This window comes from Pundamilia nyererei, unplaced genomic scaffold (genome assembly GCF_000239375.1).
Source record: "Pundamilia nyererei isolate P.nyererei 1_Seehausen unplaced genomic scaffold, PunNye1.0 scaffold00064, whole genome shotgun sequence".
Lineage (NCBI taxonomy): Eukaryota > Metazoa > Chordata > Actinopteri > Cichliformes > Cichlidae > Pundamilia > Pundamilia nyererei.
The window spans coordinates 790,963-809,760 of record NW_005187465.1 but is presented as its reverse complement, the minus strand read 5'-3'; the positions used below and the strand labels follow the sequence as shown (position 1 = coordinate 809,760).

At 40.7% G+C, this 18,798-nt stretch overlaps 3 protein-coding genes across 4 annotated transcripts; all 3 read right to left on the bottom strand.

Moving 5' to 3' along the window:
* Positions 1-1,724: 1,724 nt before the first annotated feature.
* On the bottom strand, positions 1,725-10,476 carry LOC102196637 (zinc finger Y-chromosomal protein 1). Of its 2 annotated transcripts, XM_005735425.1 has the most exons (8): positions 10,040-10,476; positions 7,619-7,715; positions 7,044-7,361; positions 5,696-5,845; positions 5,433-5,561; positions 5,206-5,340; positions 4,919-5,062; positions 1,725-3,572 (listed from the first exon to the last, which is right to left on the bottom strand). In XM_005735425.1, exons 2-8 carry the CDS (start codon positions 7,683-7,685, stop codon positions 2,272-2,274), a joined length of 2,244 nt encoding a protein of 747 aa, XP_005735482.1. In that variant the 5' UTR covers positions 7,686-7,715; positions 10,040-10,476; the 3' UTR covers positions 1,725-2,271. The 2 variants fall into 2 exon arrangements, with proteins under 2 accessions (XP_005735482.1, XP_005735483.1); XM_005735426.1 differs by lacking the exon at positions 5,206-5,340.
* Positions 10,477-11,194: 718 nt separating this feature from the next.
* LOC102196359 (diamine acetyltransferase 1-like) lies at positions 11,195-12,645 on the bottom strand. Its single transcript, XM_005735424.1, has 6 exons — positions 12,441-12,645; positions 12,298-12,349; positions 12,118-12,198; positions 11,911-12,012; positions 11,727-11,767; positions 11,195-11,626 (listed from the first exon to the last, which is right to left on the bottom strand). The coding sequence occupies exons 1-6, from the start codon at positions 12,504-12,506 to the stop codon at positions 11,459-11,461; spliced, it is 510 nt and encodes a 169-aa protein (XP_005735481.1). The 5' UTR covers positions 12,507-12,645; the 3' UTR covers positions 11,195-11,458.
* A 1,169-nt stretch (positions 12,646-13,814) lies between these two features.
* Positions 13,815-17,145, bottom strand: prdx4 (peroxiredoxin 4). Its single transcript, XM_005735423.1, has 7 exons — positions 16,825-17,145; positions 15,898-16,015; positions 15,676-15,792; positions 15,381-15,503; positions 14,864-14,994; positions 14,678-14,712; positions 13,815-13,938 (listed from the first exon to the last, which is right to left on the bottom strand). The coding sequence occupies exons 1-7, from the start codon at positions 17,030-17,032 to the stop codon at positions 13,888-13,890; spliced, it is 783 nt and encodes a 260-aa protein (XP_005735480.1). The 5' UTR covers positions 17,033-17,145; the 3' UTR covers positions 13,815-13,887.
* Positions 17,146-18,798: the final 1,653 nt, after the last annotated feature.

Genomic DNA, 18,798 nt, shown 5'->3' with positions numbered 1-18,798 from the left:
TAATAACTAATAAGACGACTACTGTTTAAACGATGTCTTTGAAGCCCTTATGGTACATGTTACACAACTTTCCTTCATCCCAACAAGACTGAGGTGCCCACATAGTTGACACATACAACTGATTATGAATGCACTATTTAACCATTCCTATTTTTACATCATCTACTTGGCTTTATTATTGAAAGTCTGTGGACACTCTGACTTGTGCATAGCTGATGTGAAGTATGATGAGCACTACCTGACTTACACCATCAACAACAGGGGCAGTCAAAGCTTTGTTGTTAACAGATTGCATGAAAAGGTAAAATGTCTAATTCTACACTTGTGTTCGGTAAAGTTGTATTCACTGCAAGTTCAGGCAGTTCTACTTGGAGACTGGGTGAAAATATTATCATGCTTCCAAAACATTCAGATTTTATAAAAATAAATAAATAAATGATCCCCTTATTACTCCTTCCATTTGAGCATCACCTGGCCAAACCTGGGGCTATTCTAGGGCCTTTCACCTTGAGACAACTGTTGTTATCATTTGACTCCATATAAATAAAACTGAATTGAATCCAACTATTTGCTGGCAAACAAAAACTCCCAAACAGCTAAAATACTTTGCTTTATTATCTTTTTTAACAAATACGCTGAAGTACATCCACAACAACACAGTTGAGATCTCCTTTTTAATCAAGTGTTTACATCTACACGCTTTGTACAGATCTGTATACAAAACAATAATTTACGTCCCATAGAAGTCTAGTTACACTTAACTATACAACAACTTGTAAATGAAATAAATATAAAACAGATAATCACAGGTGATAACAAAAAAATGAAAAAATAAAAATAAAAATGTAAAAAGCCAAAAGTACATGTACACCACCAGCACCTGTCTTCTGAAGTTGCATCTAAAAAGATATACATGTTTCCCTTTCTACAGGCAAAAGTACATCTGTGTAGGAGAAATCAAAGAGTTCAGTCCTTAGTTTTATAACAGCAGCACCAGATATACTATTCAACTCTCATTTAGACCAGACACTTATATTAGGACACTGATCTGGCATATTTTTTATAACCCAGTCTAACATTGGTAGCATACTGATACTTGCAGATTACCCTTTTTCAGTGATTTAAAAGATATGTCAATCGTTACAAAAAAATTTTTTTTTTATGAACAGTTCATCAGTTTTCAAAAGAAATTGAGGAGGAAACATTTTCCTCTCTTCACATATTAAAAAAAAAAAAAAAAGAAAAGAAAAGAAAAGAAGAAGTCATGTCAAATTAAAAGGATTTCACTTCTGAGAAAGCATTAATGCGTTAACAATAATTTAAAAAAAAAAAAATACTGTTAGTGAGGGTGTCATCTCTACAGCTTTGGGCACTTGTTCTGAACAACGTACAGTACGCTTTTGGACTTGTAACAGAAATATTGGACATTTGATAACCAAGCATTGAGGGCAAGTGACAGCGTTCGGATTTGTGTGCACGTGTGAAACCTTATTCACCAACATGATGCATCCAGTTTCTCACTGTGTTTTTGTAGCAAATCAATGAGCATAAACCCCCTGCCGACGAAGCTTAGAGTGACTCCCCCTCTGCCTGTATTTGTGAGTTTAGTCAACGCACCAGGAAGCATTATGTTACAAAGTGGTCGGGTCAGAGCAAAGGAAGCACAACGGCTGCGCTGCTTTTTTTGTCCCTCAAGCTCCCTCTGTTTCTTTCTCTCTCTCTCTCCCACTCGCACGCGCACACACACACACACACACACACGCACGCACACGCGCGCTTTTACCAAGTGCTACTGGAAACAGGTTGTTAATCCAAACTGCTGTTAAATACATTTTAAGAAAATTATGCAAACATTTTTAAAATTACACATTTGTTTTTAAGACAAATAATTAGGACCATTCTGATTGAGAACTGATTGCTATTTGCAAAAGTTAAAAAAAAAAAAAAGTGTATCTACAAAGAGACATCTGCACAATCTGCCATGCACACTGTCACCACCAAGGGACATGCAGTTAAAAGTGCGAGTCTACAGAGGGGCTTGGTTTGCTAACTCTGACAGAGCATTAATGTTATCTACACGTGTATACATATCTGAACAAACAGTAGGCCGAGGATTTAAAAAGAGCAAAACAACAGAATGGACCGAGTGCAGCACACACACTCCGCACTACTTCAATGTGAATGGCGACGTGCCGAGGGCGCGGTGGTCGGGGTCTGACGGATGCTTCAACATTGTTCTTTGCTGTGGCACAGTATTTGGCTCGGTCAGAGTCACTCTGCCTGCACCACGTCTTTGTGGTGACGCATGATATGCTGGTTCTTCTCCGAGGGTCGTCGGAAGCCCTTCGAACAGATCTCGCAGCGGTGCGGGTAGTCCTTTGTGTGAATGGAAATCACGTGACGCTTGAAACCCGACGCGTCACCGGTGCTGTAGTCGCAGTACTGGCACTGGTAAATCCGCCTTTCTTTTTGTCCTTTGCCAATAACTACAGTCACGCTGCTGGCTAAGCTGGCCGCGCTAACTCTTGCCGGCGGACCAGAGCTGCTTGACCCGCTGGGCCCGGACTTTTTCGGCGTCACAGCAGGAGTGTGCGTTTCTGTCCTCTTTGTCTCACTCTTTTCAGGTGAGGCCTGTTGCTCCTTTGTGTGGACTGACAAGATGTGGCGACTGAGAACAAAGGGGTCTGCGATTTTAAAGTTGCAGTGCCGGCACTGATGGACTTTCTTAGTACGGTGGGATACCGAGTGCTTCTTCAGTTCAGACGGCCGGTGGAAGCCTTTCCCACAAACGGCGCATTTGTGGGGATAGTCCTTGGTATGAACAGATATGATGTGACGCTTCAGGTCACTGGAGTTGGAACTTTTGTGATCACAGTGGGCACAATGGTGGGTCTTATTCTCCTCGTGCGTTAATCCATGCTGCATTAACTCCTCCTCCTCTGCAAACGTCTGGAAACAGCGCTCACATTTGTATGGCATCTCTTTGCTATGCTTAGTCTTGATGTGCGTTTTGAGATTAGAGGAATCGGCTGACTTATAGTCGCAGTACAGGCAGGAGTAAGGCTTCTCGCCGGTGTGAGTGCGCATGTGTTTCTTCAACTCCGAAGGATGTCGAAAGCCTTTGCCACATTCCACACAGATGTGGGGGAAGCTTTTGCTGTGAACTGCCAATAAGTGTCGATTGAGCAGCCCTTGCTCGGCAGTTTCATAGTCACAAAACTTGCATTTATGCATCTTGGTGGGAGGTGGAGGTGGCTGGCTCTTGGGCTCCCGGTGGTGGTGCTGCAGTCTGTGAGAAAATAGTGCCGCCTGCTGGTGGAACTCCTTGCCACACATTTCACACTCGAAAGGGGCCTTGCTGCTCAGAGCATGCACCTCCATGTGATTGTGGAGGCTGGCTTTCTTGTTGGTGGTAAAATCACAGTCTGTGCATTGGTACTTTTTCCTGGTCAAAACATCCTGGTGGTGGTTCTTGGTGTGGCGTTTCAAGAAGCCTCGTGATTTGAACTTCTTACCACAGAGCATGCAGGGGTAAACGGTGAGGGGCTGACCATATGGACCGATGATAATGGCTGGAGAGAAAGAGAAAAAATTTAAATTCTATTTGAGAAAAAATAAATAAATAAAAGGGAGAAGGAAATGACCACATTGCTGGTCATTTCCTTCATAAACAGAAGCTTGTTTTTTGTTTTTTTTGAAGAACAGTGTTTATCTTCAGTATTTCAATACTGGTGAAATTATATATCTAAATTAAATGTTTCGCTGTACAATATTGAATATGAACTGAACTGAAAATTAAAGCAACAAAAGTAGAACATGTACTGTGCAGCAGCACACAGTAATTGTGTGCTTTTAATCAAGCTTAGTGTACAAATAAAATCTGAATTCAATGTCAACCAGCTTTTACTGCTCAGAGACAATCGTATTTAAATAAAGAAGTGTCATCAAAACAGCCCATCGGTACAATAAACCGGATAAACTAGTTAACTTCCGCTAGCAGGAAAGTCATAAACAATGAGCCCTTTTAAACTGTGCTAACCACTATAAAAAATAAAAATCATACTATGTATTATATTGAGTGCTAATGCCAAATACAAACAGGTATGATTTTAGAATAAATAAATAATGCAGTTATTTTTTTATACAAATTGCATATTTTCTCAGTTTTTCTCATAATTGCCTTTTAGGATGTAATGTGTTACAACTGCCAGGAGTGGGCGGTAATGCACAATGAAGCTGCTTGTCAACAACTATTAAACAAGATCAGAAGAAGTTATTGCTTCTGACACAGTGGTCCCCAACCTTTTTTGCGCCACGGACCGGTTTATGCCCGACAATATTTTCACGGACCGGCCTTTAAGGTGTCGCGGATAAATACAACAAAATAAAACTAGTACCAGTACCGAAAAAAAGAAGATTTATTCATAACACACGTGAAAAGACCCAGAAAAACCGAGTAAACGATAACAAAATGACGCTGAAAACCGATAAAAACCCTGAAAACCATACATTTCACACCTGAGCCTCAACTCTCGCGGCCCAGTACCAAACGACTCACGGACCGTTACCGGTCCAAGGCCCGGGGGTTGGGGACCGCTGTTCTAACACACTGAACTGGTTTGGATGGTGCTGTACAAACTGTAGAAATATGCACAGCCAACAATGTGAAAATGACAACTACGCTTAGTTATACCACACTCTTAATTTACTTAAGAAAAAAAAAAGAAAAAAAAGAAAAAAGGGCACTGGTGTAAAAAAAAAAACCTCACTATTATAATATATCTCAAAATTAATTGTTACTGATAGAGCCGCTGCTTTCATCATCTCTTCTGCTATTCAGTCCTAAAAAGACTAGACAAATCCTCATTTTTATCCAAACAAGCCTGAGAAGTCTGTGTCTGATTTGTGCCGTTCTCACCTGTCTGGACTTGTCGAGGCTCTGACCGCCTCTTGGTCTTGTTGCGCTGTCTGTTGATTTCGTCCACCCCGTCCGATTCGTCGATATGCAGCAGCGCGCTGGCTGCACCGTTCCGGTTCTCACAACTCTCGCTATCTTCTGCACCTGTGAGAAAAACGGCACGTCTTTGGCATATAAACAAACAAAACCGGTGCGTGTAAAGCTTAACCAGGACACCAAGAGACGTGGTTGATGCATAGGCTTCCAGTGTGGTTTTTAAAAGCAATTTAATAGACAAGGGTGCTGACCATAAGCAGCTGCCCAGGCCACAGGCATGAAGTCCTTGCTTAGAGACACGCTGTCATACGAGCGGTCGTGAGTTACTGGCTCTTCGCCTCCTACCACCACCTCCATATAAACCTCATCAGTCACCTTGGACCCACCTGTAGATGAGCCCAACAGGTACAAAACCAAAAAACTGGTGACGTTCAGTTTCATGACAGCTGTCCCCGCTCCTTGCATCCAGATGACTCACCGTGGTTTCCTTGATTGTGATGAGAATCCCCGACAGACATGTAAACCATCTTCTCTCTGAGCGTATGGCCCGAAGACTCTGTTAACGCAACGTTCTCTGTGTCCCCGTCACTGATGTCAACAGATTCTCCTGCACAATGAAACTTAAGTTCAGTTCTCTACTTTCTGAAAAATAGACCCAAATAGAAAGGCTTTCTGCAGGATTCAGCCAGTATTATTTATTATCATGATTCTTTTATTAACAGAAAGCTAACTGCCACTCACCCATGTCATCTTCCCCAGAATCAGCCTTGAAGATGTAGACCTTTATCACCTCTTGTCCATCCTCATCTTTCTCCACTTCCTGGTCCTCCACAGCTCCTTCCACTGTCACCTCTGTTCCATCCTCAGACACCATTTTACCAGCTTCATCCACTAGCAAAGGGACATACATCAGACTTGATTAAACAGAGTCACCAGCAGAGACTTTGTAGCAGTTTAATTATGGCATACTGGAAATATTTACATGAAATGAGTGCAAATAAGGTACTCAATCGTTTAAGAAGCTTATCTAAATATTAAATCTAAAGATCAAAACTTATTATGATTTAGTATGATCGCTTATAAATAAAAAAAAAATTAAAAAAACAGCAACAAAAAACCCTTCAATTCCACCTTTTCAAAACTGACATCTTCATAGCATTTATGAAGCAAATCTCCGGGTACTCAGGGAAATTAGAGTAAATGAGTCTCTCCCCCCCCCCCAAAAGAAAACAAAACAAAAAATTTATCTTTTGTTTTGTTTCAATGCAAACTACTACTATGCAAGAGAAATAAGTTGTACAGTGTGTCTGTCCACAATTTTGTAATTTTAAATAAGCCTGGGAAAAACAAAACAAAAACTGACCACCTCAGCTCATTATGTGGCTATAAGTGTGATATTTTTTCCCCAGCAGGGATGTACACGTGCAGTAGTTATGTAGCTGGATGTGCAAAGTAACTAAGGCAAACTAAGCCAAACACATAAGTGCTTCAACTTGTACAATATATAATAACAAGGAAAACTTGACACATTGAAAAACACATTGAAAATGAGAAAGATTTGCTTATTTACATTCAATTCAGTTTTATTTATAAGAAAAGCTGAACAATCATACGATCCCCTATGAGCAACCACTGAGTGACAGTGGGAGGGAAAAAACTCCCTTTCAACAGGTAGAAACCTTTAACAGAACCAGGCTGAGGGAGGGGCAGCCATCTGCCACCACCATGGCAGTTGGGCTGCCACAGCACAATGAGCAAGCTACATATGGTTAAAACCATTGATTTAATTTCACAGGGGTACTATCACTGTGCTAATCTATAAACTGTGTTTACATTAGTTGTTGAGGTCTACGTTTCTGCAGGTGGGAAGGTGCATGTTAGCCTACACTGTAGATTTAAACCTTTCGTCCTGTCATTTACATGGATGTTTCCTTTTAAATACACCGCAAATGCATATAAATTTTCCATCTTCCAAGCGACAGATATTATACAGATAATAATAATAATAATAATAATAATAATAATAATAATACAACAAACCAAAGACATGTATGCTAAGTGTAAATGCAGCACAGTCTAGTAAACTTACAGGATATCATTAGATAATCTCCACAGCCATCTTGGTCATCGTCCTCCTGCTGCTCTGGGTCCAGCCCATCTTCAGGGATGTCTCCCATGGCAACACCTTCCTCCTCACCGTCCAGAGCCATCACACAGGTTTCTACAGCAACATCTTCATCTTCATCGCAGTGCACGTACTCAGAAACCACATCCTCAACAGCATCCTGGATCACAAGCTCGTCTGGGGCGAACCTGTGAACTGCCATGCCTTCCCCTTCGCCTTCTGACACCAACACAGTCTCTTGAAGCTCCACAACAAACTCCTGCCCGCCGGCACCACCTTCATCTAGAAGAAGCAGGATTGCATGGTTAACCAGATAACAGTGAAGAGCAAGGGTCTATTGTGTGATAATGATTTAAATGGTCATACAGTCATAATATGACTTTGCTCTGGATGGTCATGTCATCTCCTTCCAAACAACACTTTCACTCAAATATTTAAAGTTATCTGGCTATCCACAAAAGAGAAAGAAATCCTGCTAGTACTATTGTACTTCTCATACCAGCAAGACGTACTCTGTAAGTATAAGCATTGCTAATTACCCGATCCGTGCAATATTATTTTAGGCTCTTCAGAATGTATTGCAAGCCTGGTGACATCCTCATCCATTGTCCTCGCACTGCATTTGTTACTGGACAGCTGAAACCAAATGATAGACAGCTTAGTATCAAGTAAGCACAGGCAGAAAATTATGCAGATAATAGGTTACTTATATATTGTAATGCTGTTACACACCATTGCCCTTCTTATACAATATTTTACAGGTGTACGGTTATGCTTTTCTGTATGACACTCAGAGCAGCCACTCCAGGTTACTCAGGACACACACACACACACACACCATGATATGTGATGAAAACACTGCTGCTTTGACAGCCTCAAGCCACTGGAACTAAAAAAAACAAAGATTTATTTAAAATAAAATAAAAAAATCATATGTTTATGTCCCAAATCTGCTTTAAATCCATTTCAATTTGTCAGAGTTACCACACGAGCTGCTAATGCAAACGTGGCCAACATCGCCAAATGTTAGCCCAACAATGCTGGTGTCATTTCTTTTCCACACTACCCCATGAAGTCCCTAATGTGCCTGGCATCCAGTGTGTTTTCAAAAAAAGACTTAGTATAACTTGTTGAATCACTGTAACGTGAATCCCATGATACAGACCAGTGGCCTGGCATTGTACAAGTACTGTAGCTTGAGCAGTTCCTTAACAAAGTGGTTCTCAAACTTTTTATGATATGCTCCACTTCAGAAGCCCTCAACAGAGAAGCATAAAGTATATTAAATCAACTTTTGAAAGTCATCTTTTTCCCCCCCACTTTGGTTGAGTCCATGCTTTTCTACAGTCACCCACACTCCTCCATCACTGGCCTTTGCTGCACAATTCCCTGCTACCACCATAACAGTTAATGCCTATCCTTTCAAGATTCACTTTACAGCAAACGGGCATGTATGGACATCTGTGGGCTTGATACTGTAAACATGGTGTACACTCACTAACCTCAGTTCTCGTTTTGTCCCATAGAAAGTGTGCTCTTCTCTGCCTGGAGCATTAAAAGCCGTCAAGCATCCAAATCAGGCTTCAGAGACTTGATTGTTACCTCACAGTACTCTATAAACCAACTTTTGAATCGAACTTTATCAAGAACAACCCTGGTTAAAATCGCGCTGTAGCCTTGCCTTGGCTCACGCAGTGTTTCTTTGTGAAGATCCAAATTATTTGACCTTTAATTCACACACACACACACACACACACACACACACACACACGACTTCAGCTTTGTGGTTTTAACCTATTTTTAAAAGGGACACCACAAAATTAAAAAATAATAATAAATAAAATGTGCTTTACACTGTTAGCTCGTGTATGCGATAACGGACAGAAACTAAAATGACCAGTGCCATTATTGTCATGCCCGCATCACTACAGTTAACAGAATCAAAGACACGTTTCGCCTCCCCACCCAAAAAATGGAGGTAAAGTTGAGCTAATGTAGGACAAGAAAAACAACACAGATATCTCTCTGAAACTAACACAAGGGAACACTGAGGTGTAAACAGAAAACGATGCAACCGGGTTGCCATTTAATTTCCACTGAATGTACCATCCCCCCACCTCCAGGTGGAAAAATATGACAACGGTGTGAGGAAGATGTGCGGCACAACCCCGCATCACTTGTGCTCAAAAGACACCGACATCACATAAAAAAAGAATTAATTTTAAAAACTCGGGCGATCGGACACACTACGAGAAATCTATAGCACAACACAAATCCCGATGAGGTGATTCACGGCAATGTCTTCAATTGACCACTGGAGGAAGATTAGCACTGATTACACATGCAAAGCCCGACTGTCACGGTGCAAACAGACGTTTAGAAAAGGCTGATTGCACGCACACATACAGATGCGAAAAGATAAAGATGCAAAGAAACGAGGCTTTCGTTAAGTGCACACTTATGTCGCTCTGTACCGGCCAGCTAGCGAGAGGAGGGCTGAACCCACACACACACATACCTTTTCTACAACCAATTTCCATCACACAAGCGTCCGCCATTTTGTTAGCTTAACTGCTGGACGAATGCTAATTTTAACGTTTATTAAACTACTCCTCGGCGACGACAAGGTGTCAGACGAAACTGAGGCTGAATGGTGCGTTGCATATCAGCCGTCAGCTATCGATAACAAATGCCGATGGTCAACTACGACAGACGAATATACAATCCCTTTTTTCCGGGTGGCTCGCTAGCTAACGGGATAGGCCTGATTTGCCAATTACGGCCTCTATTGAGGCCCCGGCCCAGAAAAGAAAAGGCCCAACCCTTTGCGGCCTCTCAGAAAAAATAAAGAAATAAATTAAAATACAACATGCATGTAAAAAACAAAAGGCCACGGGCACGTACAAATGCAAACACAGCTCTGAAATCGGACGCCTTTGGCACAAAAACGAGCCGCGTACCAGATTCGTGCTGCAGGGATGCCTCTGTCCGCTCCTCGGCTTCCCAGGCCGCCTGGTTCCCCCAGACTCGGGCAGGATTCAGTCGGGAATTTTGTGTTATTTGGGCGGGCCGGAGAGGAGAAGAGAAGGAGGGGTTAGGGGTTGATTCAGGAGCACCGCTGAAAGCAAAGCAGGACGTCTCGAGCCAGATCTTGTCATGCTACAGCCCCCCGCTCCTCCAGCTCCGAGGCCGCCGTCAGCACGACACGTCACAGCCCGAGAGCAGCAGGAAAATGCGGAAGGGTTGTGGTGGAAATCAGCCCGACAGGCACCAAACAGGCCATAATCTAAAGAACAACGCGGGTCGTGTGAAAGCGTGCGCTGCAGCGGTAACTCTAATTAGTTTATGCTCCATGGCTCGGTGTATCAGCAAATAATTTGACTGAGGACTACGTCAGTTCGCGCCAAACAACAGAGTGCATCACAATAAAAGGACAATTAAACTATGACCTCAAGATAGAGAGCATTGCTTCAACATTTAAACAAACCGACGACTGCCCTATTTTATGAATGAACCTATCACTTCTGCAGTTTTGTTAAGCCTACAAGTATAGTTGTTTTTCCCCACATCTGCAGCACAACTGTACCTGGGTTGTTTATGTTCTCCCAAATAGTGTGTTAACTGCGCTTCTTTTGAACTCCATTAAAAGTGATCTAAAAAGAAAATAAAACTAAAGTGCAGTTAAAAATTTCCAGAAATTAGACAGAAAATATCTGTAATGCATCCATCAGTTTTAAATATGTAGCCGTTTATCTTCTGATAGGGTTTTTATTGCAGTTAATCAGTAATAGTAACAGCTTCTCCATACTTATCTTTATGCATACACACTTCTACACTTTCACTTTTGTTAAAATTACTCAGTATGTAAGAGGGCCTTTTGTTTTCTCTTATATTGTGACATTTCAGCATTTAATGAGTAAAATGATCCCAGAAACTCTTAATGCCGTATTATAATTCTAAGGTCTGATTGAATTACAATGTGCATATGATTTAAAAAAAGCACTATAATATTAGTCAGCTTGGGAAAGGCAACATAGCAAAGAGGCACAGGATGATATGTAGGTTGTGATGGAAAATCCCAAACACACAAAATCTATATTTATTAATGTATTTATTAGCATGCTTGTTCAAGTCTCACAAACTTTCCAGCTGTGGTAGATTATTACCATGTAATTATCACGTTTCAGTGTTCATTCATCAAACTTCTGAGATCAGTGTAAATTTAGCAATGACCTCAAAAGTCCCAGACATGGTTTGTGATCAGAAGGGAACAGCTGATTGATAAATGCATTTATTGAGGCTGCTCCAAGTCACTGATCACATAGAGCAAAGTTCACTGCTATCACCAGACATCAATACAAGTTTAAGAGTGGCAAACTCTATTTGGCAGACATTTTCAGCAGATTTTTCTTTTCAATGGCAAAAAGACGCCACCCCTCCTCAGAGGACAGATCCGCTGCACCTCTTCTCTTGTAGAACTCAATAGACTTGGTGTTGTTTTCTGCTACTATAAAATGCATGGCGCTACAGCGGGTCTTCACTGCCGTCTAGGAAAAAGGAGAAAAGAAAAGTGCACGCGTGAATGCAGCTGAAATAAAGGTGACTCTGTCACCAGAAAAATGTTGAAGTGTGCAATGTTAAAAGTACCTCGCTCAGCACCTTCAGGACTTTTGAACCGATGCCAAGACCTGGTGAAAGATTACGTGTTCATGGAGCAATTAAGAAAGTTCTTTGGCAATGAGTACAAATTGTCCCGCAAAGTAGGAAAGAAGTCTCTCCTCTGTTAGTCATTAACCTTTAGCACTGCAATAAAACTTTTCATCAAACATACCACGAAACTCCTGCATGATGAAGAAATCTTCCAGGTACAGAAGCTTTCCAATCCATGGGTCATATGTAAAGTAGTACATAGCAAACCCAACCACAGTGTACCCTTGAAGAAAACACAGAGCAGGGGATTAAATAGTGGATCAGACCCGTGAACAACATTAATAGTTCCTGAGAAATATGAGAATATTTTTAAGAGGCGCATTTTTACCTACTGAGCTCTTCTCGTTTGGGACTTCAGCAACCAAACAGTGGTAGAATGGATGATCCCCAAAGCCATCTTCAAGCAGATCTGAAAAAAACAAAAAAAAACCCATAACATTATTAAATCTTTAAGCTTTCTCAAACTCCAGATCAATGCAAACTTCATCGTGAAGCTAAATCACAGCACCTTTTTCTGTCAGCATCACCTTCTCCTCCATCTCTTCAAATTTAGCAAGCTCCTAAAAGGCAAGGTCATTTAGTCATATTTCTGTTAGTTAAGCATACTCCCAGTTAAAGGCTTGAAGTATTATCAGTTCACATATGGTTTACCTTTATGAGTCGCAGGATATCTGAGACATCCTTTGGTTCAGCTGTCCGTAATATAAAACTGGCCATTTTCTCTTTTTACCCCTTTTCCCTTTGCTCACTAATCCTCTGAATGTAAACAAAAGCAAAATTTGTTTCTTCATCCGCTCCTCAGGAGTCTACCCCCCGACAATGAAATGGGGAAACCAACATACACAGAACTGCATTAGCTGTGTTGCAGAGTGGCAGAGCAGCTTCAGACGCTTCTCTTTTAAACATCCCAGAAAGAAAGGTGACCCATATATGGGCAAACAGCTCATTACATCCTGTTTCTTTTCCTTTTCTGCTCGTCCCTTATCTTTGTGTTGACTGGACGACATTTGAATGTTGTTTAAAAGGTTAATATTAACCAGACCTAAGAAAAAAAAAAAGCCAAGCACATCTGTTATGCTGAGTAAAGAATAACCCACTTTTGAAAATGAGTGTAAAATATTTTACATACAAAATCAACCCATAACATTGAGCCGGTTGTTCTTCCCTTGCTAAAACTTACTGCTTCTTTGCATTCAGATGCTGTTATTTGCATTGTGGGAAAAGAAAAACAGTTTATATAACAGGTTATATAACCTGCTTTTAACAGCTTAAAAAAAGAGGGGTGTGGTTGAGGATGAACATTATCTATAGGTGATCAAGTTAGTAACCAGCAGCTGATAAACAAACTTCAGTTAACTTATTTTATGAAACATTTGAGTTTGTTTTACTCATTCGAGAGCAAATTTGACCCTTGAAATCACAGTGGCACTGATACTTTTGCATGCATTTGTTTCTCTTGCAAAGCACAAGCAAGCACAGCCCTGCTGCAATAGTCCTTAAAAGCATTTTAAAAACAAGTGCATCTACAAAAAGACTGAATTTGAACTCAGGACTTTCTTGCTTTGAGGCAACAGTGTAGCCAACAGGTCATCATGCTGCCCAAAGGTCACAGTGAAGTTTGCATATTGCAGCTATAAACTAGAATGATTAAATGCGTTTTCAGCGTGCTAAGTAACTGCTGAAGGCATCACCTGCATTATTCACTGCACATGCTGGACAGCTCGGGGCTGTTTTTTTACAGCAAAATGTTTGTTCATCACATATTTAAATTGTATCAAATTCAAAGCACAGACAGCAGAGAGGAAACGAGTAGTTTCATTTCTGTATCTCCAGAATCTGGGAGTCACTGGATATATAGTCACTGCAGAACATTTTGGATCAGCTGAAGGCTTTTCAGGGAGTTTTTAAGGACATCCTGATAGTAACGAATTACAATAGTGCAGCCTAGAAGTAATAAATGCATGAACTAGTTTTTCAACATCACTTTCAACATCGTCATGGTTTAAGAGACCAGACACACAGCAGTTTAGGAAAACACATTTTATTGGAAATTTTAAAGTGTAAGTGTTGGATTTCAGAGACTGGGAAAACAAATACATCAATTCAGTTTATCGAAATACTTCAGCTTGCCTGAAGGATCAGGAATGATCTGTGGAAAAGAAATCATTAAATTAGTGTGCAGCACATTTCATGTAAGAAGACCTATATGACACATAATGTAGATTTCTGATAATAAACTAGTCATAGTGCAATTCCCACTTAACAATGGAAGAAATTAGCGAAAGGTGAATTCTTATCTTTGCAGTGTAATTGCTGGGTAATAATTTAAGGTCAACCATCGAGGCCAAACTGAACTGTTTTAACTAAATAAATAAATAATAAAACCTCTTTTGAAGGAATAACAACAACAACAAAAAAAGTGGTGGGTCTGATTTGCAAAAACAATGACAATGTATCTCATAGTATACCTAATTGTCAATAATAAGGTCTATGTTACTCTAAATGGGACCATAATTTACTAAATCAAATCATGATGCATTAAGAAGACTTGAAACTATAGACCGAGATCATTGTTCACGTGAGCAGCAGGATCATTTTCTAATCCTGTTACACAGTCAGATGCTTTTTTGCAACTAGTGCTGCCCCCTGCTGGCCGCTAAACAGAAACAATGCAATTTTAAAGCACTTCCATCATGCTTTCACTTTTCAGACTCAGAAACGACATCCATCTTTGTATACAGTCTTCTTTATGGCAATCAGCCTGAGACAGCTCATCAGTTTTTACAAATACATGGCTGCCAGTCTGATTTTTTTTTTTTAATATGCTGGAAGACAATAGCAGTTAGTGCCTAAGGATCCATATTAGTCACTGGCCCAGTGATACTTACTGTGTCACTGCCTGGTTTCCATCCTGCTGGACACACTGTGAAAACAATAACACAGAACTAGTCAGAATGTAAAGAAGAAACAGCTCAAAGACTCAGCTGACAGCCAGCTGTTTGTTTCTAGGTATTCTGCATAAACGAAAGACAGTCAGACATTTCAGCTGCTAATAATAAAATCCATCGTTTTACCTTCTCCATGTTTGTCTGTGTACTGGAAGGCCTGGACCAACCGCAAAGTTTCATCCACAGATCTTCCCACTGGAAGATCGTTCATAGTGATCTGCCTCAGGATACCTTTGCCATCGATGATGAATAGACCCCTGAGGAAGACATGGATGAGTTAGAATAGAGCATGAGTGGCTGCTCAATGCTTCCTGTTAATGTTTCCATGGGGGTAAATTATCTAAATGTCAGCAGCAGGACTCTGCCTCATATATGCCATTTGTGGTTCTAGAACTATTTAAGCCTTCCTGCATAAGGTGAATAAGGCACGTTGTATAACGAACTTTGAGTGCTCAGGTAAGGTTGAAAAGCACTATATAAGACCCAGTCCATCTATCATTTACACACTGATCGCAACCATTAGTTTTACAACTGCAAATAAAACCTTTAACTTACAGCAAGGAGCCATAACAATGCTACATAATAAGTATAATTTCTTTAAGCTGCTTAAGCTATAAAACTTTGATGATGGCTATAACTTCACCTCAGTGTGTGTCCTTGGTCCTCCAGGTAGACACCATAGTCTTTTGAAATCTGGTGAGTGAGGTCAGACAGCAGAGGGATTTTCATTTGTCCAAGTCCACCCTGCTTCCTGGGAGTATTGATCCTGTAAAAAACAGAAAGCAAAAAACATCAGTCTTCATTATCATAAAATGAATAAAAGTCTATCAAAAGTACATACAAAAGGTTAAAGTAGTAGAGCAAAATAATACAACATCATCTGTTTTTATTAGAGTTGATCTTCAGCCATTAAATTGTGATGGAAACAGCAATCTCACCAGGCCAAGTGTGTGAACTGGGAATCTACTGAGCAAGCGACCACCTCCGTGTTGATGGCTTGAAACTCGTGCAGACGATCACTGAATGCAATGATCTCAGTCGGACAGACAAATGTGCTGCAGAAAAAACAAAACAAATGCTTTCACTTGAGAACAACGCTGTGCAGCAATCCCAGCAGAATGTGCAAAGTGATAATGTAACGTGCATTCGATGGTACTTACAAGTCCAGGGGATAGAAGAAAAAAACGAGGTATTTGCCTTTGTAGTCCGACAGCTTCAGCTCCTTGAATTCACCGTTGATGACAGCTGTTCCTTCCCAGTGGGGTGCAGGCTTTGAAACTAAACCAGGATGAAAAACCAAGTTAAACGTTTGGACATAATATAACGTATTTCGTACTACAACTAGCAGTGCACTGTATTTAACCAGTGGAATAAGCCCCAAAAGGTTGATTCTGTTAATCTGGACGTTTTTAGTGTTTTCAGTGGGAGAAACGTTTAGTCACTTATCCAAGTGACTTCTTTAGTCTCAGCCGATAAACGGTTTTCCCAACCTTTTAAAAAGTACATTTGCGTCATGTCATAAATATGCAAATTGTGGAATAGGCGCAAAATTACGCACTTTGCCCGGTAAAGTCTACAAACTCATGTTTCCATATGGAAGAGGAAAAACCTGCAGTAATGACAATGACTCGGACATCTTCACAGTAAATCTCCCATACATAATCACATGAGTTTAGTGGTCCCCTTTTATTATTTTGAAAGTAGTGTTATTTATGTTATCAGGTCTGTATTAAAAAGCGTAGGTACTGCGCCACACACAGTCATGTGTCAGAGGGGCGGGGAGAGGTGCTCATGCCAAGATTTTCAGAGTATGACGTGTCCTACAAAACCATGAGAGTTCAGGTTAGGCTTAAACTTTAAATAAAGATATCACCTGGGGATTTTAACAATAACTGCAAAATTAAACCATAACATGGGTGCTCTGTGCAGCACCAGCCTGCTGCATCAACATGCACAAGCTGCTAGTCGTAGTTTGACAGGAAGGAGAAAGCAGCAAAAATAAATAAATAAATAAATCAGTGCACACTTTAAATATGCAAATGCTAACCTAGCAGCACTCTCTGGATGAAAGCATGAGAGAAACTCACTCTTGGCTTTGCTGAGGTGGAGGGAATGGTCGGACACGGGCACACGGAAAGCCTCTCCGGGATAGACGTGTCCTCCCGCGTAACTTTGACACTGGGGGTTTTTCACCTGAGCGCTTTCCTCTGCAGACGTGACCGTGGCGAGGAGGAGCAGAGCGGTGCACAGAGCACAGAAAAGCTCCTTCATATCAGTGTGGAAAGCAGACTCCATTGTTACGTCCCTTTAACAGCACGTAGCCACTCAGCAGCAACGCGCCTCAGACCTACTGCAGGATTGGAGCAGTCTTCCTTGTTCTTCTTCTTCGCTCAGGTTTTTCCAGTAGCTGACATCCTTGTTTTCACATTGCTGCCATCTTCTGGAATTAATTAGCCCATCAGGCGTACTGCGTGTATCACTGGCGTGCACACACAGTGCCAGTTTTCATCTAGAAAAAACGATAGTTCGAAATGTTTTGAATGGATTTTGATATATTTTTGTCGAGCTGTGGAGTGGGGTAATGTTAACAGTCCATTAAAGTTTGGCTTACATCCACCAATGTCTTCAAAATCAAGCTTTAATGGTCAAGAACTGATAAAGAGCCTTGTAACTTAGAGCGACCACATACAGATTTAAAATATGCCACATTTGACCTCTGACCTCTCCTTAAAGGTCAATAGATTGATCTGAAGGTCAAAGTAACAATAATGCTATTTATAGGATTGAAAGTGATGCTGCTTATTACTGTTTGTGTTGACAACATACAGACATGTAAAGAATGATGTATTCTAAATACTACGTTACTTTGGACTTCTGACCTCTTTTTCAAGGTCAAACTTTTCTGGTCAACTATGCTTAAAATTCTGTGGCCTTTGTTTGTATTTTTAACATTTAGAAAATTGATGCATTTGAAACTTGACACTAAAACAATTTAGTTTCCTACATATGCTTGAATAGAATTGACTGTGTAATATTAACATATTAACATATTCATGTTTCAAGATTCTGTAGATTCAGAAGATCTTCCTGAAATATTTTCCCCACAACTTTATCAAAATTCAAATACCAAAACTAAGAAAATACTAAAACTCTTGGGGTTGTTCTAAGGAGAAAACCCCTTCCATTTAAAAAATAGAAGGCTGTGCAGTCTTTAGAGAAATACAAGTGACTGGCAGACCACAGAAATGTGACCAAAATGATGCTGAGAAGGATGAGGAGAGCCAAAAGGTTTGCCTAAATCCCCAGAAATGTGGAGGCGCTTGTCGATGTGGACGGGTCCATGGCACAATTCCACGCAGATTACTTATAGTACTGCCTCTTGACATTGATGGCAGTGGGAGTGAAGCTGTATAAGCACCCCAGCAGCCTCAACTCCATCATCATTACAGCTGTGAAGATCATGATTATATTATAGGAGGACAAAGGACCCAAGGTGTCCATGAAAGCAGCCATGACACTGCAGAACCTTTGCACACAAAAAAGACAAACAAAAACAATGACGAGCGTCCCGAGTACTGGGAGACAGCTATTCATTGCACCAGACAGGTAAAGAAAACTGTCATAGCGTTCATCTTACGCATGTTTGAGGTCCCTGACGGACCCTGACAAGAGCTTATTTTCTCACGCAGCCTTGCTGAGCAGACAGCTGACAAATAGAATTACACAGAGAAGACTGAAAACTTTCATGGGTATCGATCACTTCTGGTTTAGTCGATACAAAATTGATCATAAAAAGCATAAAAACACTTTCGACGTCCAGTCCTCGGAAATTCAGCTTCGCTGTTTTCTACTTTATTTAGCCCAAATACACAGACTTCTTGAAGACTTTGGGCTTTGAAGGGCTTTGAAATGCGAAAGCCTCTAAATTCACATGTTGATCTGCATATGGAAAAATGTCGCCTTAAAAATCCATCAAGCTTTTCAAAAATCGACAGCACGCTGCAGTGCCTGAGTTTCATTCATTTCATGACTCCGAAATGAATGAAACTCCTCATTCGCCA

What these genes read in the sequence shown, in the direction of transcription:
- LOC102196637 (XM_005735425.1), bottom strand. Translation starts at nt 7,685, where the DNA reads ATGGATGAGGATGTCACCAGGCTTGCAATACATTCTGAAGAGCCTAAA. An exon ending in TTCTGGGGAAGATGACATGG is followed by an intron (nt 5,562 to 5,695) that starts GTGAGTGGCAGT and finishes TTCATTGTGCAG; the next exon opens with GAGAATCTGTTGACATCAGT. An exon ending in TCACAATCAAGGAAACCACG is followed by an intron (nt 5,341 to 5,432) that starts GTGAGTCATCTG and finishes GCTCATCTACAG; the next exon opens with GTGGGTCCAAGGTGACTGAT.
- LOC102196359 (XM_005735424.1), bottom strand. Translation starts at nt 12,506, where the DNA reads ATGGCCAGTTTTATATTACGGACAGCTGAACCAAAGGATGTCTCAGAT. An exon ending in CATCATGCAGGAGTTTCGTG is followed by an intron (nt 11,768 to 11,910) that starts GTATGTTTGATG and finishes ATCTTTCACCAG; the next exon opens with GTCTTGGCATCGGTTCAAAA. An exon ending in TCCTGAAGGTGCTGAGCGAG is followed by an intron (nt 11,627 to 11,726) that starts GTACTTTTAACA and finishes CCTTTTTCCTAG; the next exon opens with ACGGCAGTGAAGACCCGCTG.
- prdx4 (XM_005735423.1), bottom strand. Translation starts at nt 17,032, where the DNA reads ATGGAGTCTGCTTTCCACACTGATATGAAGGAGCTTTTCTGTGCTCTG. An exon ending in CAGTTCACACACTTGGCCTG is followed by an intron (nt 15,504 to 15,675) that starts GTGAGATTGCTG and finishes TGTTTTTTACAG; the next exon opens with GATCAATACTCCCAGGAAGC. An exon ending in CACAGACAAACATGGAGAAG is followed by an intron (nt 14,713 to 14,863) that starts GTAAAACGATGG and finishes TTGTTTTCACAG; the next exon opens with TGTGTCCAGCAGGATGGAAA.